Genomic DNA, 24,235 nt, shown 5'->3' on the forward strand with positions numbered 1-24,235 from the left:
TTTTAATTTCAGTCATTTTCATGTACTTTTTCCTATCAATATTTTTTTGCAAATTACTGTCATCAAATGGCGAATCAATTCACATACGAGTGCTAGTCAAAAAAAGAGTGAGAATGAATTTTTTTTTACATCACACAGCGAACATGCAGCGATGAAACAAATTTGTGCGAGAAGAACGTGTCTCGTGGAACCATAAGATAAAATTGCAAGTGTGTATGCACATGCATCTGGCAACACTGCGCAAACAAAACACGAATGGTCAGAAGTCACATAGGAAAAATGGAGTCTGTTCGTGAGGAGCAGTACGCGGCTTTGAAATTTTGCGTCCGTCTGCAGAAATCCGCCACGGAAGGATACAAAAATGTTGCAGTAGGCATACGGCGAAGATGTCCTTCCACAATCAACTGCATTTTGGTGGTTCAAACAGTTTAAGAAGGTTCGTGTTTCGACCACAAAGCAGGGCAGTCCGGGCACTCCGGACACCACAGTGAACGAGATCATGGTTAACACAGCTGCAGTCATTGTTCGGGAAGATCGCCAAATAACAATAGATGAACTGGCAGACGTGTTACACATTTCCCATGGTAGTGCGTTCACCATTCTGCACGATCGCTTGCACATGAGACATGTATGTGCAAGATGGGTGCTGAGAGCTTCAGCGTCTGGTAGCGGAGCATGGAGCCTACCTGAATTACATCATAACTGGTGACGAGAGTTGGCTTCACCACTACGATCCCGAAAGCAAACAGGCGAGCACAGTCTGGAAATCACCCAGTTCTCAGATGCCAAAGAAAGCCAAAGCTGTTCCGTCGGCAAATAGGGTAATGGTGATTTCATTCGTCGCATAGTCTACCAACATGAAGTGTTGAAGTATTATGTGACAGTTTTGAAGACCCTGGCTGAACACATCCGTCGAAAATGCCCTCAGCAGCATCCATCTGGTTCGTGCCTACACCAAGATAATGCACGTCCTCACGTTTCCAAAGTTGTTGCCCAATATCTGGCTCAACAAAACATTGAATGTGTCCTGCACCCTCCATACAACCCGGATCTTGCTGTGTGACTTCTTTTCGTTCCCTCATCTGAAATCGAAGCTCATCAAAGCCCTGAAGACGTTGTCAAAAGACACGGGTTCCAGTATGTCTTCCAGAACTGGCAGACACGTTGGGCCAAGTGTATACAACTCGATGGGGACTACTTCGAAAAAGACCATATCAACCTAGACCCTGCCTAACGTATTTCGTAAAAAAATTTATTCTCATTCCTTTTTGACTAACCCTCGTAGATGTGTACTTACTTGTTGTATTTATACACAAGTGTCATTTATAAATAATTTAGAATAAGCAGTTCCACTTGATGAATGTTGATATTCTCTCACACTAACCTCCCTTTTACTAGTTCAGTTAGAATATTCATGAATGATACAAAATGCAGACAACACTGGTTTCATTCCCAACTAACCAAGAAGAAAAATTGTTACACCACCAAGAATATCATCAACCAACACAGACAGGCACTTGCTTTTTGTGCTAACACCAAATTAGGTTATAAACAGTTAGTACAACATCTTACTGCTAAAAGTAGGTGCAAATTTTGCAAGATGAAACTGATAGCAACACAGAAGCATAAAGAAATCCTTGGCAACAGAAGAGTTACCTGAACAAACTTTACTTTAGATTAGCAATGTATTACACATGGAAAAAGAAGCAACTGTTTAGTGTCAAAACACAGAGCAAGAAAACAACACCTAACTGAGAACGGAACACACAAAAACCAGTACGAGACAATGTACAGACACAACTGAAAATACCTCTACGACCAACCACATATCTCAGATATATACAGACACAACCTAACTCTATGTCAACCACTTCTCCATTCTTACTATTCCGCAAACTGTGTGAAGTTGCATAGTATTGGATCAATTACGTAACCAGCAAAGCCCAACATGTTATACATGAAAAACTGCTCGTGACAAAAAAAATGCAACCACAGTAAGATGAAATCCTTAAGTGCCCACCTGTTGTGAAAATGAAAATTCCTCTGCTGCTTTCCTTCATACCTTGAACTTCCACCTCCTTTGTTAGGGTCCCAGTCTGCGAAATCATCCTTTTTCCTCCTGGGCAGTGGGTCTTCCCACTTGTCTACACCTGCAAAGACATTTATAATGATACAACATTTTTAAGCACACACTTTAAAATGGTAAACAGTACATTGAAATTTACCATGGGTGAAAAACTAATCAGAAAACTGATTTCGGACAATGTCAATTTAATAACTATTACCACCTGATAAGTTTCCCAGAGTATCTTGTGGAGGTACAAAATTGCCAAGCAGCAAATACGTCCTAGGCATTATGCAAAATGTGATATTTTTGTTAATTTTGCTTGAACATTATGTGATAAGACTGTATTGGCTGATTCAATTAGAGGTATTTAAATGTTTTGTTATATCTTTTGTAAATCTATGAACATTTCTGTTGAAAGCAACGTTTACTACATTGATATCGTTTAGTTGGAACAGAGTTCTTGTATTTCTCTTATTCTGCATCACTTCTCAGCCATTTTGGCTAATTGTGATGAGGAAATGGTGATCACAAGAAATTAATGAAGGGACACTCGTACAGGACTACCAATGTCCAGGTGATCCATGGTTAGCACGTGAAGTCCCATAGCTGCTGTTTTGATGGCTTTTGACACCAAAGTCCACTACTTCTTCTAAACCAGCTCATCATTGTAATCACAATACTGCATAGGAACTCTAATTTTACCTATTTGGGAGAAATTCAACCTGCTACAATGTTCAATTACAAGAAGCATGCATATTTTGTTTTTGACAGAAACATGAAATGTGAAACAACACACTGTAATATGAATTTTTCATCTTTTGGTGCGAGTGCACATTTTCCTCAATGTCGTCACAAAATGATGTGAAATGAACTGAAAAATGAACAATAAACTCTTCAACACGAAATTGAAAGCATATTTACCAACACGACACTTTCTGAATTCTGAATTATTCTGAGAGTTATGCAAATCACGGAAATTTCATGAAGTCTTCTGCAAATATTTGATAAGCAAAAATGGACTCCTTCATAAAGGAATACAATTAATACTCTAATAACTACATAAATATGCTATTAGAAGGGAAATGTTTAGTTTGTGTAATAAGTGCAGTTTCTAAAATCAAATTTAAGGTTATATTCACCATTTTAACACTGAAATGCGATTTTACATACCACTTTTGATCCAGGAATGTGCCCAGTTTTTTTACCAACATATTAATGTTCTTTTAACCAGAAATATGGTTTCATACTATGGGAATGAGACACGCAGTAATAGATAATTCAGGTACTCACGTTTTCCACGAAGCAACGACACAATGAATTCCAACGAGGATGGTGGCAGTGGCTACCGAAATTAATAGAAAATTACTTAAAACATATTCGTGGAAAACATCAGTACCTGAAGAAATATGGTATTAGTTCAGCCCTGGTCATGAGCCATACAAGAACTTTACTGCTTGATTTGGTTTACTTCACTTTCTGACACTTTTCGCCAATCTCAAAGGTGCAGATAAGTGAACATTAATTAAATCCATGAAGGGGGGATTCTCAAAGAATACCCATACCCATTCCAGGATCTGAATCTGGTATCCCAGGCATTGTAGATTGCTTTCCTTTTCTTGCATGTAGGTATTGCTTACATTGTAGAATTATTATTATTATTATTATTTTCGCATTTTATAACTGTTTCTTTAATCAAACTAAAAACAAATGTCTGATGAAGGGAGCATGTGTTCTCCTGAAATGTCACAACAAAAAGATGTTTGTAACACCCGTAGACTACAAGAGAAATAATCGTAGCATGCAGTGATACTCACTCTGCAAATAGGTCAGTCCATACAAGTACAATTTCAGTACTAAATCATCATTGAAATTATCTAGTGATGCATAATACCTAGAGGCATGCAAATTTCGTTTTTTGACGAAAACACGAAATATGAAATAACATGTTGTAATATTCGTTTTTCATGTTTCTGAAAGGTGTGAGGTGCATTTTCCTACCCTGTCTTGTCAGAAAATAATACGAAATGAACTGCAAAATGCGAAATATGCTCTTAAACACGAAATTTACCCTTTATATACAGACGTGACACTTTCTGAAGTCTGAAGTATCCTGTGAGTTATGCAATTCACGGAAAATTGATTAATTCTGCTGTAAATATTTGAGAAGCAAAAATGGACCCCTTTACACAGGAATAAAATTAATACTCTGGTAACTGAAAAAATGTGCCATTAGAAAGTTTAAGTTTATTTTGTGTAATAAGTGCAGTTTTTAAATCAAATTTAGGATTATATTCATAATTTTAAAACCAAAATGTCATTTTACATAGCACTTTTGAGGTGATTATTCATCACTATAACACCGAAATTTTATTTTATGTACCACTTTTGAACCCGAAATAAGACTGTTTTTGTACCGAAATTTTCCTTTTTTATTTACCAAAAATGTGCCTCTAATAATACCATCCACAAAAGCAGAAAATTAAATGGGCTAAAAAATTCATCAGTTGAACTATGATTGTGCCATCATACAGAAACTATCCCAAATGATTTTAATAACACTAGCAGTAAGGGCTCACATGCAGTTTCCAATCGTCAAGTCTTGTTTGATTAGTTCTACTTTATGCACAGCTAGGCTATTTTGGACTGGATCTAGAGTTTAAAGTGGGATGCGAACGACAATTTGCCTCCACCAAAGAATTTGGATATCAAATAATATTCCTTCTGTGGTATGATCATTTCCGGAGAAGGAACATTATTTGATGTGATAATTCACAAATCACAAACTATCTACTGTGGTAACATGGAAAAATTAAAACAAAAGTGATATGGCTTGCAAAATGCACACAAAAATATAACTGCATGACAAGAACTATGAAGACATATTTTAATTTACCCACATCTACATGCATTTTAAATTTAAAATTGTGTAACAAGATTATATTATGCAAATTAACTTGAAAGAGAAAACTACCACTACACACACAATACCACTTACCATATTTAAATCCCATTGTATCGCTAGACATACCAACATATTTGTCCTTGTTTTTCTTAGCCTTTTTCCGTTCTTCTCTAAGTTTGTCATCATCTTGAATGAAGTCTATCAATTCTCTCACTTTGTGCCTAAAATATAATGAAATTAATTAAATTTATAAAGCATATTTATCATATACATAACTATCAGATCTAATACTCCATATAAAACAGAATATTAACTTTACCAGACAGCTGGCACATATACCAACACCATGTGACAGCAATTAACACATTTTATTGAAACTACAGATGATATGTCAGTTCTGTCTTTTTTGTCTATTTACGAGGTGTATTTTTTAAGTAAGTACCGTTTTGATATGTACACTTCTCAACATCTTATTTGACCGCCCTGAAAAATTTCAAAGTCTGGATTACGTAAATTTGGCAGCATAGCGCTTCAGAGCCAACTAAGAGTAGCCAACTTTGCAACACTTCATCTTCCGGAAAACGCTCGTAATTTTTTCTTTCATTCTTTCACATTCCATAAAGTAAAAATACCCTAAAGCAGTAATAAAATATATGAGTAGACAAAAAAATGTTAAGTAGAAATACGAATGTTGAAAATTTTTCAAGATTCTTCGTTTTGAATTTGAAAATAGGAAAAGGTATGTGCATTGTGAAACACTGAACAGGTTCTCATCCACCTGGAAAGAATTGCGGTCACATTTGAATGCAAGAAGGCAAGTTTATGATGATTTTATGCAAAATGTTTAGTGAAGATACCTTGCACAACACCAAACGATTCTGCAAAGTGTGTCTTTTCCTTGGTTCTTGGCGAAAAATGGTTGCTTCAACTGAGATTAACGTGTTTTACTGAGTTTTCTGTTAGCAATGTCCTGGAGTAGTTGGTTAGATGACAACACTTTCGTTTTTTTAGTTTTTTCATCAAGATCGATACATCGTAGGTTCAAATCCTGCCCTTTCCGTATTATTTTTTCCTTATTATTTACCGAGTATGAAGTGTTCTAATAACGTAATATAATATTATATGATATTAATGTATATTTATGCGATGCATGCTCAGTGGTGGCGATTGGGATTCAAAACTGATGGGGCAAGGTGGGGGGAGGGCAAGGACAGTTTCTTTCCCTTGGTAGATAAGGTTTAGCATAGTGCTGGGTCATCTGCCCCTCCACACTCCATAATCGTCGCCACTGTGCATGCCTCAAGTAATGCTTCTACTAATGTTTTTAATCTTTCAGTGATAGGCAGGATTTTAGGAAATACTTTTCCTTTCATTCAGCTGTTATAAGTTAACACATATTAAGAACTTACATGTCAACTTTCTGCATCCGGAAATGCTGGACATAAATTGCATAAATATCAACGGAAATATCCAAGAAACGTAGATAGGCATTATCGTCCAAAGCCGTTTACTTCCCGAAAAAGATTTTGCAAAGAAGTAGGTTTGAACCAATGACCTTCCATTCCATAAGCAAACGATCCCCCTACACCACACGGTTCACGTTATTTAATGCAGTCGGTTCCGATCCCACTTTAAACTGTAGGTCCAGTCCCGATTAGCCTTACTATGCATAAAGTTGACTTAAATCACCAAATCAACCAATTCATCTCCTTTCAGAGTGGGCCTTCTATGATACTGTAGTCGGCCAGCATCCGAATATACAGTTCTGCTTCGCGTATACCAGAGTGTAATTGTATTTATTATTGTGACTAATTTTACTTTAAAACTACAGATTAAAGCGATAATAGTGTCCAGAAAAAGAACCTCAAAGTAGATCTTCACACAAAGTATTTTAATCCATTGCCAAACATTTCAGTTACGAATAATATTATGCTTTTCCATTGACCGTATTTTCGATTCATGGTGAATTTGCTAAAAGGACCATGTCAAGAAATCTAAATATGTAAGTTTTACTAGTAAATGCATTTAAAATGCACGAAACAACAGGGGAGGAGAAAAGTAAACCTCAAAAATAAGTAAAAATGCAACAAAAACTGTTAAAAATACTGACAAATAAACTAAAAGCCAAAAAAGGCCGAAAATGCAAAAAAAAAAAAAAAAAAATGTAAAATAGAAAGCGTTTTCTGGCTCTAACTGAAGCGAAACTGACATGATATCAGGTTTAGCATTGTTTTTAAGGATCAGAAAAAGTTAATTCTTCATCAACTTCCGGACCCTAATTAGTAATTATGATCATTGAAAAAGTTGGAGGTAGCTTACTTAAAATTTTCTTGCTGAGGGATCGTATCGTCCCATATATCCACTTCATAATAATGAAAGACATCAAGTTCATATTTCGAAAACGACTTGGATTTGTCCACCACGAAAATATGTTTTTCATAGTTTGAAGTTCGTTAGTATTATCTTTCAAGGTTTCCATTGTTTTAATTTCACACATATTTTATATTTCATACGTTCCTCTCTCTTTTCTTTGGAAATAGCTGAAGTTTCTTGTCAAACGGGGTCTGGTTCAAATGATTACTTTTCGCTCTCCTGTTCCTACTTTAAACAAACAACAAAATACTTCGTAACTAAACGATTGCTTGTTAAAAACACGGAATTTTTAAACAATTTACAAAATATGACAAAATGCCAATAGACATGTTCATCATTTTTCCCTTTCAACGTTTTTCGATTTTATCTGAATTCGTTTCCTCATGAAAATTGCCATGAGGAAATTATAGATATGACATTATGTGTGAATTGGTTTCTTCAAACTGGTAGCCAATTTTAACATGAGCTACCTGGAGAAGAGGTAGGGTGCTTGATTCTTACGAGGGAGGTCGTAGGTTCGATTCTCCACCTAGGCAGGTTTTCTTTTTCAGGAGTATATCGTTGGGTGTAAAGTTTATCCCCCGTGCTAAGAAGTTAACATTGGTCTCTGTATTTCACGAGAGGAAAGGAAATAGTAAGAGAAAGTTATTTCGATGATAGGAGGAAGTCACATGCCACGTGGAATGCGCAGAATCAAGTTACATAGAGCTAAGTCTGTAATGGTGGTTTCGAATATTGCAAAGTTAGTGTGGAGAGTTTGTTATATCTGATACTCGTACTTTCTGTTCAAAGAAGACAAACATTTTAGATACAAAGCAGTGACGAATTAACGATCATTATGAGGTTTTGAATTTTTTGTTTGTCACTCACTATATAAATACTTATTAGTAGTTTCTTATCGAATCGGCCTTCGTCGCAATAACCATTTACTTACGTTAATTGGCGATTTAATATTCGTTTTAGGCGCATGGTAAGATCGTGCTTAGGGGATTAACAACAGTCATGACGAAGGAACGGACATAAAATTACATATCTTAGAAATTTGAACTCATTAAACGCTCTCATTCGTTACAGTACTGCACTACATCACTACTTAACATAACTGTATATCTTTTTTTAGTATATCGAAATCAAATAATCAATATTTTAGGTGTCAGTGAAGAACAAACAATACATAACTTAAATAACATTACATTTTGCATCCTGAATACATATATGTGATTTGTGAATTTATCATGATGTGTGTGTTAACACAACATATGAACAAAAACTAAAAAGAAAAGTTTTAACTTTAAATCCTGGAAATCTCCAACTTCTAAGTGGAAATATCCGCAGAAGGGACGTCCCTCAAGTGTTCATCGGATTCATTTTTTTAAATATTCTAATATCAACGGTATCTGCTCAGCAAACAAAAAAAGAAAGAAAGAGGAGAGGGTGGGATTTGAACCCGCAACCTTTTACGGTTGTAATGCACAGATTGGCAAAGAAGAGACATTTAAACCTACGATTGGTAAAGAAAGTCTTCATGAATTAAGTAATGATAATGGTATAAGATTGATTACTTTTGCAACCTCAAAGAATTTAATTGTGAAAAGTACCACTTTTAAACATAAAGATATCCATAAATATACCTGGTCTTCTCCAGATGGTAAAACTCATAATCAGATAGATCATATTCTCATTGATAAGAGAAGACATACTAGTATAATTGACGTTCGTACACATAGAGGTGCGGACTGTGCCAGTGACCATTATTTAGTAATTGCTAAATTAAGAGAAAGACTCTCAGTGTTAAATCATAAGCAACAAAATCTAAAAGTTCTAAAATTTGATACAGGAAAGTTTACTGACGAAAGAATTAAGAAAGATTACCAAATTAAACTGTCAAATAGATTTGATATTTTGCAGGATTTAAATGATGAAAATATAAATGAAATAGACGTAAATAAGAATTGGGAGCACATACGTAATGCAATAGAATCAGCAGCTAAAGAAAGTATAGGATACCATAAACCGAGAAAAAGTAAGCCATGGTTTGATAATGAATGTCATAATCTAATAGAAATAAGAAATGAGGCTAGACTTAGGTGGTTAAATAACTCTGATGATACAAATCTAAACAATTATAATAGAATAAAGCGAGAAGTTAACCGAACGTTTAGAAGTAAAAAAAGAGATTACTTGAAAAGCAAAATTAATGAAATTGAAACAAACAGCAAAAATAAAAATATCAGAGATTTATATAAAGGTGTAAATGAGTTTAGAAAGGGGTGGCAACCTAAAGTAAACTTGATAAAAGATAAAGACGGTGATTTTCTTGCTGACCCAAGCGATATTCTAAATAGATGGAAGAACTACTTTAATGACCTTTTAAATGTCCATGTAGGAGATAAATCAGAAGTGAATGAAGTACACACAGCAGAACCTTTAGTTCCAGAACCTAACTTGACTGAAGTTAAAGATGCTATTAAAAGGCTAAAGAATAACAAAGCACCTGGCATTGATTTAATACCAGCTGAGTTAATTAAATATGGTGGAAATTCATTAATATGTCAAATTCATAAATTAATTTGTTTAATATGGAATAAAGAAGAAATCCCTCAACAGTGGAAAGAATCCATAATTGTTCCTGTGTTTAAAAAAGGTGATAAAATGAACTGCAATAATTACCGTGGAATTTCTCTACTCTCAACAACATATAAAATATTATCTAACATTCTTTTAACAAGACTAACCCCATATGCTAATGAAATTATAGGTGATTATCAATGTGGATTTAAACGTAACAGATCAACTACAGATCAAATTTTTCACATCAGACAGACACTTGAAAAAAAGTGGGAATATAATCAAAATGTCCATCAACTATTCATTGATTTCAAAAAAGCACATGATTCGGTCAAAAGAGATAAATTATATAATATATTAGTAGAGTTTGGAATACCTAAGAAGCTTGTTAGTATGATAAAAATATGCACCAGTGAAACAGAAAGTAAAATTCGTGTGGGTATTAATATGTCTGACAAATTTACAATTCATGATGGGTTAAAACAAGGAGATGCATTATCTCCATTGCTCTTTAATTTTGCCTTAGAATATGCTGTTAGGAAGGTAAAAGAAACTAAAGAAGGACTAAAATTAAATGGTGTGACTCAGTTGTTAGCATATGCAGATGATGTAGACTTACTGGGGGATGATGTGAATACAATTAAGAATAATGCTAAAATATTTTTCAAATCTGCTAAAGAGATAGGTTTGGAAGTTAACAAAGAGAAAACTAAATATATGCTTACAGGCCGAAACCAAGTGTTAGGTAATAATCAAAATCTAATTATTGATAACAACTCGTTTGAACCAGTTTCTAAATTCAAATACTTAGGAGTAATATTAACAAATGAAAATTATATTAAAGAGGAAATAAAAAGTAGGCTTAATTCAGGAAATGCATGTTACTTCTCTCTTCATAAACTTTTGTCTTCTCGTTTAATATCTAAGAAACTAAAAGTTAAAATATACAAAACAGTAATTTTGCCTGTAGTATTATATGGATGTGAAACTTTGTCCCTTACATTGAAAGAGGAACATACATTGAGAGTATTTGAAAATAGGATCCTTAGGAAAATCTTTGGACCTAAAAGGGATGAGGAGACAGGTGAGTGGAGAAGGTTACATAATTTAGAACTTCATAATTTGTACTCATGTCCAGATATTATTAGAATAATTAAATCAAGAAGACTTAGGTGGGCAGGCCATGTGGCACGAATGGGAGAGGAAAGAGGAGTATACAGGATTCTTGTTGGGAAACCTGATGGTAAGAGACCTGTAGGAAGGCCAAGACGAAGATGGAGGGACAACGTTGAGATGGACCTAAGGGAAATCGGTAGGGATGGAAAAGAGTATATAGATCTTGCTCAAGATAGGGAAAGATGGAAGGCCTGTGTTGCTGCAGCCATGAACCTTCGGGTTTAAGAAGGCTAGAGAGTTAGTTAGTTAACCTTTTACGCTTGATGAAAAATGAGGATTGCAGCACCTAACCAACTGCTCTACGTTAACTTAATGACGTTATACCCTTAAAAACATGTTGACGTTTATGAAGACTCCCACCTTCCTGTGTTTCAAGCACATTTTCTCGACAAGTCGTGTAAAACATGTGTTTTTGAGAACTGTTCGATATTATGCAAGGTATTGTAAATAAAAAAAAGCATAAACTCCTCACAAATTTGCTTCTTTCTGCACAAACTTGATGGCAATTTCCTCCAGGTGGAGAAAACTCTATTCAGTGTTTCAAACCCCCCCAAATTTCAAGTCGCGCAAGCAGAACCGTAAAAATTCCTCAAGGTTCTTTTTCTAATTTATTATTTCTGTTTGATTGTGTATTATAATAGCGGTTTATGGTTTCTAATTTCATCGAATGTGTTAAATTGAAAACCCATCACCGCAGCGTTTTTCGTCTAGTGGAAGGACCTACTCAAAGTTGGCTACTCTCACCTGGAGCTGAAGTGCAATGTTGCTAAGTTTACGATTTCAGGACTTAGAATTCTTTCGGGGCGGTCAAATAAGATGTTGCGAAGTGTACAAAAAACAAGTAAACTTTTTGTAACAATTTTATTGTTACATGAAAGACCACACTTTTATCTACTTTTCCACTTAATTGCCACTAATATTAAGGCACTTATAATATCGAACAACAAGCTTTTGTATTCCGTCGCCATAGAAGTTTGCCGCCCGAGTTGACAGCCACTGCAACATAGCCGTTTTGAGGCTATCGTCGTCATCGTGACGCTGACCTCCGAGATACTTCTTCAGTTGCAGAAACACACGGTAGTCACTGGGCGATAGATAAGGGCTGTATGGAGGATGATCAAATTGTTCCCAGCCAAATGATGCGATGAGATCTTGACAAGAAAAGTCAAGCCGCTACCTAAACGTTTGCTTTTGTGCACCTCAGTTAACATTTTTGGTACCCATCGTGAGCACAATTTTCGATAGTTTAAGCGTTCGGTAACAATTTCGTAGATAACACTTCTTGAAACTCCAGGGAACTCCCCTGATAACGAAGAAATCGTGAAGCGTCTGTTCTCTTTCACTGTCTCGTCGACTTTCTGCACCAAATCGACAGTGATCACTGAGGGTCGCCCACTCCGTTCCTCATCATGAACATTCTTTCGGCCATCTTTGAAAGCTCTTACCCATTTGCGTACCATTCCATCACTCATAATGTTTTGTCCGTACACTTCACAAATCTGATGGTGAATTTCAACTGCTTTCATGCCTTTAGCACTAAGAAAACTAATAACAGCGGGTATTTCACAGTCGGCGGAGGCATTTTAAATACGCAAAAGCAAATGTATACATGATCGATTGTTACCGCAATGGCGTCTGTGGCTTGCCAACAGATGTAGGTACACAGTGCACATGCACGGGACACTGAACGCAGCGCTGCAGCGGCGGAATTTCAAAACGGTACTTACTTCGAAAAAACACCTCGTACATACATATGAAGGTATGCAAAAAAATGAAAGTGTATTTAACAAGAAAGTTATTACTTTTTATGTATTCTAGGGCTGAGCTGATCAGTATCGGTTGGAATCTGATACTTTTACGGCATATTGGTCTTTCACAGGGCCCGCAAAAAATGTTGTGTGGAGTCCAATTATCCTGTAAATTATTACATATTAGGGATGGGACCGATTAATCGGTACTCTATCGGTATCGTGTCAATATAGGCATATCGGTGTATCGGTAAAATTACCAATTATTTTACCGGTCCGATATATCGTTAAATATCTCAATTTCGTGCGAAATTCTGCCACTTTGTTGTAATTTTTATGGATAATCTCCATGCCCTACTTTCTAAAAAAGTAAATGTCTAAATACGCAACTTCCTTTACACTGCAGTCACCTTGAAACACACATTTATTAAGGAGGTCAATGAACCTTCAGGTTCTTCAAGGACCATTTTTAATTTTATATCGGATCGGTAGAATATCGGTTATCGGTATCGGTAATTTTTTTTATCGGTACTTAATTGGTATCGGCCAAATTTCATATCGGCCCATATATCTATTTTTGATATTCTTATATAATTCTTAAATATTCTAAAACAAAATTCTTGGTGATTGAAGCATACGATTGGAGAAGAATATTTACAGAACAATATTCATCAATGTTTTGAACAAATTTTAATTTTTGCAATTCCAAGTATCGGTATCGGTGCGAATCGGTAAGAGTATCGGCATCGGTACCGGTTCAAAGTGGAATCAGCTCAATCCTAATATATTCTCAATATCAAAACTTTACCTACAACAACATTGCGAACCTTCTTATCGTTAGCCCATCCCCCTTTTACATTACAGACATAATATGATTTCACTGTATGGTTATATAAAACGTTACTTACCTAACATTGATTCCTTGATCTTTGCCAAATTCGTCAACATATGTATAGTTTTCCAAGCTCCTTAAATCGTAGATGTGTTCCCTTGATGAAGTAACTACCCTCTCCGAGCCATTTCGAACTAAATAGGCCAACAATAACATAGACTGCAAAATTTTAAAAAATGTAACTGTAATGTTACTGGAATTTGAAAACAATTTTACTTGAGCACCTATTTGTGCATCTACAGATAAAAACCATGAAGTACCTTGCAACAAAGATATCTCTTTACAAATAAAAGTAGGAAACCACATTAAAACATTGGAAAATTATCCTTTACAATTATCAGTTTGACTCACTGTGTAAATTTATTAATGGATGGCTTGTAGTATCACAAGTAATAAGACAAAGCAACAAATTTACACATTCCAATGTCACTATAAATTAACATTCAGCATACTCGGATTATTTTCTTAATGAAGATGACAAGGCATGAATACAGTCATAGAAACTTCTGGGTCATATCAATCACATTGTCTCCCCATGGAAGCATTACAGCCCAGAAGTATCCATGACTGTACATGTGACATTTTCCACTTTAATTCTAAATATATTCAACTAGTATACGGTACTTATACACTTGCTTTATATTAACAAAGTTCTGGAAAGGGGTGCACTAATCAGTAGTCTTGAGCCAATATAGACATATTAGTATAAATCAGGGGTTCCCAAAATATTTTGTTTCATGGCACCCTACCCATTATTATTATGCCCATTTAGTGTGGTTAGGTTGCTTGTGTTAAGTTAAAAAATAAACACACACTTCAAATTCAGAAACATTTTATGTGTAATAAGTGCTAAATAAGCACATTGATTGATTGATTAAGTTTATTTTACTTCACGTTTTGTGCCTCTTAGCTGATTTGTGAAGATGGGGATGAGTGATGAAACTGATGAATGGACATTCACAAACAACCAAACTCGAGCGGGATTCAAACCCGGGACCCTTGGCATCGCAGCCGATGTGCTAACCACTCGGCCACAGGGTCCAGTTAAATAAGCACATATTTGGAACAATCATATCACGTCAGTGAAAATATTGGAACATTTCGTGGTGGCCCTGTAAGCCAGCCACGGCACACGCTGTTATAACCACTGGTATAAATGATACATTTTTAAAAGAAAAAGTATAATTTATGCATTCTGGGTTTGTCAAACACATTTTTAAATACATAGCATACATTTTTCCCACCAAGTCAAAACCTACTGCAATAACGTATGTAATATAGATGGATGTAGTGTAGATTATCGAAACTGTTTAAATGTAATATTAAGTGTAAATTGGTAGCACAAACATAGTTGAAAACCACTTCTTGCATAAATATATAATAATGTAATGATTCAAGATTTTAATGATACAGGAATGCAAGTTATTTGTGGAACATTATTTCAGGACACTGTTTTATGTGAAATGTCAACAGAAATAGTCATGGAGATTTCTGGAATGTTAATGAGCCACCGACTGTAGCTTATGGCATGCTGGCAAATCTCAATTGTTTATTGTAACAGGTGTTGTTTATTTGGAAGCACGGTTAATGCAAATGCTTAACAATGAGTCACCAAATTTGTATCTATAATGAACCAGGTGAGTGTGACAGCTGGTTCCAGCAAGACAGTACAATGTGCCACATTGATAAGACCACTGTGACTGCACTATCCGAACTTTTACAAACACAAAATGGTTTCTAAAAGATTGTGACCTGCTCTGTGTCTCACTTACTCTCTTTAAAGAAAGAAGAGAATAATGAGAATGAGAAAAATATTTAAAAAAATGAAACCAGAAGGAAAGTGAGGATGTGAGAGGGGGAGAGAGAATATTCCTCTTGTTTATCGTTCAAAATGATGACCCAATCAAGTATACAAAGTCAAAAATCACAGTATTACAAACCACTGTCTACCTTTCAGGCTGAATACTCTATTTGTGTAAGTAGTAGTATAAGTTTTTGTTTCAGTCAAAACGTCACGTCTGTTCTTCGCCACTAGAAATAAACAGGAACAATGCTGTTTCGTGTCAAAGGGATGTTGCAAATAATGCAATTCAAGAAACTTCCATACCTTGTACGTTCTCCTCCAATTCTTCTTGTTGTCCTGCAACATTCGTTTCCAGAGCATACCCATCACTTCCGGAAACTGTTCATACGTGAAAGTAGCCTGTGCAATCTCTTGCATCACCACCCCTAGAAAAGTCAATTATTTCAAAGACTATGAACAAATATATTCTGCTAACATGTACAGACAGTACACCCTAAAACATTTCAACTGCTGTTTACTTAATCAACACATTTCAGTGTTTCAAGATCCTTAAAATGCAATATTGGCTAATTGAATTGCATTAAATTACGTCACTTTTCTGCCACTTTTGTCCACTCATGATGAAGGAAACCAAAAATAACTGAGATATTCAGCTCTGGGTTCAACCAATTCAATGCATTCTAGAGCAGTTTCATACTTTTGTTAAACAAAATATCATTGTATGCCAATATAAATTACAATTTTACAGGAATGTTTAAAAAATGGGATAAGAAAGAATATAAGAGCCTTGGATTCCACTTCACCCTGGAAGTTATGCAGGAGGCTTCGAAAGAGGAAGATTTTGAACTGGATATGATGTAATCAGGAGGGGATGGAGGGGAAATGATGAACAAAAGAAAGCCGGTTCGACTGCTTCCACATTCGCAAGGGAAGATCGTTGCAGACAACTTGACTGTGCAATAGTGAACGGTTTTTAGAATTTCAAACGTTTTTAGTTTTTAAAAATTCATACAGGACAAATAAGTTTGTATTATAGGTTTTAACTTTGGTAAACGATGGCTTTAAAGTACGTAAATTGTCAGTGCGTAATCGATCTTCCTATACTTTTCCCTTACTCACATTTCACCTAACCCTTGATCCTGTTGACTATGGAAGAAATATTTTGACGAAGCTATGACTCTATGAATTGCTTATAACACCGAAATCTGAAGAAAAGAAGTTATCTCTCGAAACGTCTTAATTGAAGAAAACGTATCATACTCATAAGTAAAATTGTAATTTATATTGTTAATCTTGTGAGTAATTCACACATAGTAAATATGAATGATCATTGTATGCATTTCGATAAATTTTTTTTTAAAAAAAAATTCTACATTATTAAATCTAACAAAAAATACGAAATTAACACCGGCATCAAACTTAACACTTCTAAACTAACAGAATTATCAACACTATTCAACCTAACTAAACAAACTCAATTACATCTACAAGGAAACCAGCATGGGGTCATTGACTCCCTTCCTATACATTGAGAAGCATTTTCCACTACTAAGTAGTTCGAGGGGTGAAAAGGGCATTCATGAATGTAACAGCATCTGTGTGACCACTGTCCATCCAAATCCCAGAGCACTGTCCAAGTTTTCTTTAAACAAAATAGCATTGTGCACACACACACAAAATGAAAACATATGGAAATTCTTTCACCACTAAACCTACGTTGCTACCTTAACAATAACATAACCTTCCTATGTGCAATGATGTCACGACATGATAAATAGTACCATATATAAAAAACCACCCAGTACTTTGCTACAACACATCTAAGCAATCTAAAAACAATCTTCATTCACAATGTAAATTTTTTTACTCTTTCACAAGCACCTATACTACTTTGAAATACTGTAAAACAAAAAGGAGGGATGCATGGGATCACAAGTATTCAGTAGCTGGATCACAAAAAAATATCGAGACTTCAAGGAATTACTTTCCAACTTTTGGGATTTTGAACAGTTTGTAAGTTTTGAATGGTCATGTATTATGTGAGCATAATTCTAGTTCCCTCAAATTTGTCGAAAATAGCCGAGTCCTTCAAGAAAAATTATATGTAAAATTCACAGGGTCCGGAAATCCTTAACATAAAATTCACCATCCCTCACAAACCTATAGAACACATACATCTCACCACAGGAAATTAACCCATTTTGCACAGTGGTACTCTTTCACACAATTAGTTTTGTAGTTAGATATTTGCAGCTACTCTCACTTGTTTAATATTTAAATTATTAAACCTGTTAAAAACTAATATATCAATTAATGCACTAAACTACAGCTTGCACTGTTTTCTATTAAATTTATGAAGAAATAAACAAAAAGTTCTGTATACACTAATAGGTACAAATGATTCAACCTCACTTTTGAAGAATATGGTTTTGAAAATATTATCAGCGATCAATCACCAAAAACCACAACTGTGGTAAAAGATGAAACAGAAGTAATGTGAAATTTAATGAGAAAATGGTGGTTCACTAAACAAAAACTTCGGTAATGAGATTTCTGCTAACACTGATGCCAATGACATCTACAGTGAAACCTGGCAGGGGGTTAAAAGTGATCTTTTTCTATTTGCTAATGTTGTTTGAATGTTTTAAGAAATGCGAGAAAGTCGCCAAGAAACTAATAGTTTCGCAAAGAATGCTTGCATTACTGAATAAAACTAGCACAGGTATTATGCACAAATATCTTAAATGAAGGGTAGACCTTACCTGTTGGTCCCCAGGCATCATCATTCGTAGCTTCCCTTACTTTCGCCTCCATATCTGTGTAATTCATCACCACGTTGGTGCTATGAAACAACAAATATTATTGTAAATCAGTTCATCACACACAAAAAAACAATCATAATAATTTGAGGATTAAATAGTTTGAAATTGGCCAACTTGTTTTTGTTTTTTTACACACAATGTAAGTATGGTAAATATTTTCTATATATGAATGCACATGCTCCATGTAAAAAAAATGGAAATATCAACCTTCTATTTTTTTGGGTTCTGCTACAATTACAAGATCAACAAAATGGAAAGATAAACAATGTAATGTCATGTTCTTCATGATACATAAGATATTCTGTCATTGGGGCTCTTACAATTTCTGAAAAAGAAACAGAGCAAAACAATGATAAACAATTTACAGGCATAGTCACTTGTGCAACCTACTTTTCATGATATTAGAAATTTAACCCTTTCAGCAACTTTAACAGGTACAAATTAGTTTATCCATATTTTAAACTCACTTCTCCATTTATTAGGAATATTGTGAACAATAACCCTTCCTCATCCTCCTACATAACATGTAAAAACCATTACACAATCTGACACCATATTCAAAATTTAACATTATTGGGAACAATAGCTATACAGACTTTACAAAAATATATTCCTGATACTCAAAAGATAAATAACTAGTACCACACAACAACTAAAACTTTCATGAAGATTTTTTTAAAACATTACAATAAGATGGGAAAACATCAAGAAAAATAAGATTGCAAAATCTCAATACATTTGTAAAATATCAAAACACATACATACATGTGCATATATATTGCATTAAATCAAATACTCCCTCTGTCCCATAATTATAGTCCAGTATGCCAAAATGGTAGTACAGGAATGACAGACGAAGAGGCAGATGGAAAGCACAATTTGTACTGATCCTTGAGTAGTAAAGTTGTATGACTCATTCCCTTGTTTCATGTTCTTCTTCTGTATACACCAATGTCACAGTTTGAATATCGGGCAATTTATTTATTTCGTCTTCTTTTACATGGCGAAGTTAAGGCTGTGGAGCCTTTTCTTCCACTTGACCATGTTTACAAAAAAATTGAATATGAAATAATTAAAATATTGAAAAAAAAGGAAGAAAAAAATATATAAAAAATTACAGAGATAACAAACAAAGGTGTACCAGACAATAATTATGGGACAGAGGGAGTAATAAATAACAATGTTACTTGCAATTGTACACACCACACCATTTTAATAATGCACATTAGCTACATTGCTTCAAGTAAAACTGAACAATGCTTATTATTTCTGATGCGTGAACAGAAGATATTTTGACTAAAAATGCTAGTTTAAAGCTATGATAGAAATTGATATGGTAACTATCCTTCTATTTACCATTTGATAAATTTAAAAATGACTAAAATCGGTTGTGGTTGCAGAGTAATTCATCCATATGGTTCCAAACAATACACACGTGCTATATCTATTTAACTACACTACACAGTAGGAACAAAGATAAAAGTAAACAATTCTTGTTAGTGCAAAATGTGCTTTGATGGTAGAAGTGGTTGTATCTAAAAGTGTTGTTAATATTTTCCGATTGAAAGTATGAATGTAAAATCACTATATCTTATTCCCGAAGTCCACTGAAAAGTAAATTCCAATTGTGTAATAATTTTCATGAAATATGCAAGAAAATGAGGAATACATTTATAATACTAAAAAAAAGGGGAATGTAAGTTTCACATGTCATGCAAGTTAAAGTCGTAGAAATTATGTTGTTCAAGTGTCGGCACCAAGAAGCTGCTTTCGTCTCAAAATTTTTATACCTACATGGAAAAACATTGTATACCCATGTTGCACAAGTTGGAAGGAGTGAGGAAGGCACCCTAACCTACTCAGAAAACATAAATAACAACACTGTAAACATCACCACCATGGAAAAGATCATACAACATGATCGACCCACCTAACCTACAGAAGCTCAATGAAAAATCATTCTGTACAAGATTCAGTTCATTATTCAAAAATGTACTTATACATATGCATGGAAATGTGCACGCGCTTCACTCGGGTGTGTGTGCATAATGAATTTCGAAATTGCACAACCACAATGTGAGACGATCTCTGGGTAAACCTTAGATACACTGTGCTTGTCCGATTTATCATTTCTTAACAATTTATTTTCTTTGTCGTGATTATCCATGATAAGTAGATCGATTTCTTCTTGTGTTTGTCTTCTTCCCTCTTCAAGCGATTTGCAGGCATATTTTGTTATGTATACATAATGTATTCATAAAGTTTTCTCTGTTTGCATTGACCTAATCTTTTATATCAATGGTTTTATGCCTAATTTACCATGAACTGCATGAATTACGCTAAAATATGTGTTACTATTATAGGGTAAAAGGTTCTGAAATTGTCCACGGATTTATTTGCATGTAAAGTTTGGAAACTTAGCACTTACTTTAATTTCATTCGAAAGTACCTCCGTTTCACAAATTACGAAACAGTAATTCGGTGAAATTACAAAACATTTAAGAAATTTATATATATTTTAACAGTGTAGAACATAACAACTTCGATTCCCATGCACGAAATAACTAACCTAAAAATATACAGGAATGTATATTAATAAAACACTACCGTCAATTAGACATCCTTATAACAAATAAATAATACATAAAATATTAACACCTACACTTTATCGGCAATTTCCCTGACTTTCCACATGTTTACAGTTCTTGGGCCTCCTAATATTAGTGATTCTCCTTAATACCGTTCATTTAGCATTCGATGATAGTGGATTTGGCCATTTAATTTCACTCTCACCAATTCTTACGTGTAAGAGCCACAATTCCCAAGTATGGCTGCTGGCTACCTGGAAAACGTCACCCTACATCGTTGCCAACTAAAGAAATAACTTTTTTACAATACATTAACATACACGTTACATTCTCTTCTTTTTAATTAAGTATACTAATGTAAAAATCGTGAATTATTTACTTGTGAAGGTGCAAAACTTTAATCGATTTGTTATATCATGAAAATACAGGAATAAACGCTGTGTAAATTACATAATAATACGAGGTATCCAATCTTTTCCCAATGGAGGTAAATAATCTGTAGTTTAGCCATTCCCGATTATGGCGCTAAAATCAAGCTTTCGCCAAATCAAGATGTGAAAGATGTGGAAATCTTTCGCCAAAGGAAGTAAATAATCTGCAGTTCAGCCATTTCCCGGCGCTGAATTAAACCAATGTGATTAAACATATTAAAATCTCGCATTTATGATGAAGTATCAAATATTTCCCCGAGGGAGGTAAATAATCTGTAGTTTTCAAACCATTTTACGATGATGGAAATGTCCCCCAAAATATATATATAAAAAAAACAGTTGTGCTGGTGGATCGAACATAATAATAAATAATAGTGGTAATTATAATTATAAGGAATTAAGCATACTACTACTAATTTTATTATTATTATTATTATTACAGTTTTATCATTGGGCTGACCTCCAATAAAAAAAAATTGGCAACGCCAAAGGATCTAAATACTTAGCCAAGGATTATCTATTACAGGATGCGACACTGAGCATATTCTCCATGATAGTGTCTGCTGCCATATTCTTCCTCTGCTATGCTGCTAACCCAAAAGAGACATGCCTGCCAGCAGACTCGGTCTTTGTTTTATTGTGATACAGCGCCTAGAATAACGTAGTGTGGAAAACGGCATGCTTCTGCGCTCTCTGGATGGTTCCACTCGAAAATCATCCGCTAGAGGCGCTGGTGTTCGACTGCTTATAATGGAAGTAAATGGAGTTTTCGCTGCAACGTCTGATTCTTTTACATGAAGCATTTCTATGAATGTGATAATTGCTATGATATTTGGTAAAGTGGTCGCGAAGATATTAACGAACATTCTAGACAGTCGACCACGTCCTGTTATCGTCATACTTTCGTTAATAATACGGGAGAAAAAATACGCGTGGAATGTTCTTGGCAACTAAATTTTTGTGTATGAATTAGGTTGATTATTGTTATCATCATCATTTCTTTTATAGATATAGGGTCAAGTGCCCATATTTCGGATAGGTTCCTAATTTCGGATACCAAGAAATTTCCATCTTAGAACAGCAGCGCCGAAATGCAGATAGTGCCAACTAACACGCTACTTCGTCCCAAAGTTTCACCCTTGTGCGTGACCTTGAGCAATGTTTCTTTAGTGTGTTGCTGATGTTTCTGACTTTTCCGGAGTTTTGATGTAATATTTCACCATCCAAACTTAAGGCCTACAACTGGAAGGTTAGTATTTACTCACTTCTGTCTAAATTTTATATAATCTTGAGAGATTCAGCAAACATTATTACGTAGTTTCAGTCACATTATTTCAGAGGGGAAACGCACAGAATCGCCATATTGAATATGCGACTGGGTTTCCTAATTTCGGATGCTACACGGGTACCTAATTTCGACTATCCGAAATTGTGCACCCTTTCCAAATACTCATTAGTAACCCTATCCGAAATTAGGAAATACCCTATCCGACATTAGGCAACCTTTTTGTCAGACTAAAAATATGCATACAATTCTTTGTTTCATAAAATATACCAAGTATTTCTTATAAATGTTACTATAACTTTCAGAAAAATTAATAAATATATGTTCAATGTTTATCAACACATTTATGGCTTATTTTGTTTACATTTAGGTACTGAAAATCTAATTTGAAATTAAGTATCCGAAATATGGGCACTTGACCCTACACACTGAAGCATTTGTATTTTTGATATTTACTGTCTCTTTTCTTCCTCTTTAAACTAATCGCGGCGATGATGATAATGATGATTGCATGAAACGACAAGGGGAACCCCACAAAACTTTCTTAGTGCCATCTACATGAGTGTAAGGCAACTTTCAAACCAATGGGACAAGCGACACGGGATGTTCACACTGTCACACTAGTGACACACACTTCCAGACTGTAAAATAGCATTCATTGCACATGAGGGTCCAAACAGCAAACGACACGTTCATATGGCGTATTCGCGTGCTACTTGTTACTTCGGTCGGAAAGCTCCTTAAAGGAAGGGTGCTCAGACCGAAGCGACGCGCTACAGGGGGAGTTCCCAACTAAGTGACAAGCGACATGGTGCCTTCAATCTATTAGCAAGCGTTGCTTGCGAACAACAGATAGGCGACACGATAAACCGCACATTACAACAACAGATCTAGGCGACACGATAAGCAACACGTGTCGCTTTGTCGCTTCTCCGTCGCTCAAACTGGGCCATTTCCTCAATAGCTTGCAACATGTTGCCGTGGTTTGTTGTTCGCGCATACGCGATGCAATGAGTGTCTTGCTTTAGTGAGATTGCGCACCAAAGCGACAAGCGGCACGCGACACTTATCGATTGAAGATTTCACCAACCGAACGCTGGCCTGTGCTTCCCGTCATGCCGCTACGATGTGAAATGTTGCTCTTGATTGGCTCCTTTCCAAGCAACATGTGTCACTTCGGTATGAAAGTTGCCTTGGACCGAATGACCCGTGTCGCTTTGATGTGAAATCCTCGTATCGTTTGTCGCGTGTCGCTTTGGTGTAAAATCTCCTTGAGGAAACGGTGCAGTCACAGCTTTTGTCCCTACGGTTCGAAAGGCTGCATTGATTTCCGACTGCTCGCTTTTAAGCGACATTATTTGTGGTTTGTCGCCTCGGTATGAAATATCTCTCAGGATACTATTTATATTCTAATAACATAGAAAAATAAACTCTAATACACAGTACAAGACCTGACGTCCGGAATCACATTGCGATGTTTCTTCTTGTGTTACGCATGCTATTTATTTACTAATTTTATTTTACTTTTCTTTCCAAATTAATGTCATTTCGTGACTGCAAATCACTCCACAAATATAA

At 35.2% G+C, this 24,235-nt stretch overlaps 1 protein-coding gene across 3 annotated transcripts in view; it reads right to left on the reverse strand.

The window, feature by feature from the left end:
- Positions 1 to 21,202, reverse strand: part of LOC146002852 (clathrin interactor 1-like) — a 97,145-nt gene extending 75,943 nt beyond the window's left edge. For 2 of the 3 annotated variants that reach the window (XM_083140843.1, XM_083140842.1), the window contains exons 1-6: positions 21,016 to 21,202; positions 18,294 to 18,373; positions 15,835 to 15,956; positions 13,744 to 13,886; positions 5,064 to 5,191; positions 2,021 to 2,150 (exon numbers count right to left, since the gene is read on the reverse strand). In XM_083140843.1, coding sequence (XP_082996969.1) covers positions 2,021 to 2,150; positions 5,064 to 5,191; positions 13,744 to 13,886; positions 15,835 to 15,956; positions 18,294 to 18,373; positions 21,016 to 21,047 — 635 coding nt within the window. In that variant the 5' untranslated portion in view covers positions 21,048 to 21,202. The remainder of the gene's footprint in view (positions 1 to 2,020; positions 2,151 to 5,063; positions 5,192 to 13,743; positions 13,887 to 15,834; positions 15,957 to 18,293; positions 18,374 to 21,015) is intronic. The other variant, XM_083140844.1, reaches the window with a different exon arrangement.
- Between the last annotated feature and the right edge of the window lie 3,033 nt (positions 21,203 to 24,235).

The sequence above is a fragment of the Lepisma saccharinum genome, chromosome 19 (genome assembly GCF_977018435.1).
Source record: "Lepisma saccharinum chromosome 19, izLepSacc3.1, whole genome shotgun sequence".
NCBI lineage: Eukaryota > Metazoa > Arthropoda > Insecta > Zygentoma > Lepismatidae > Lepisma > Lepisma saccharinum.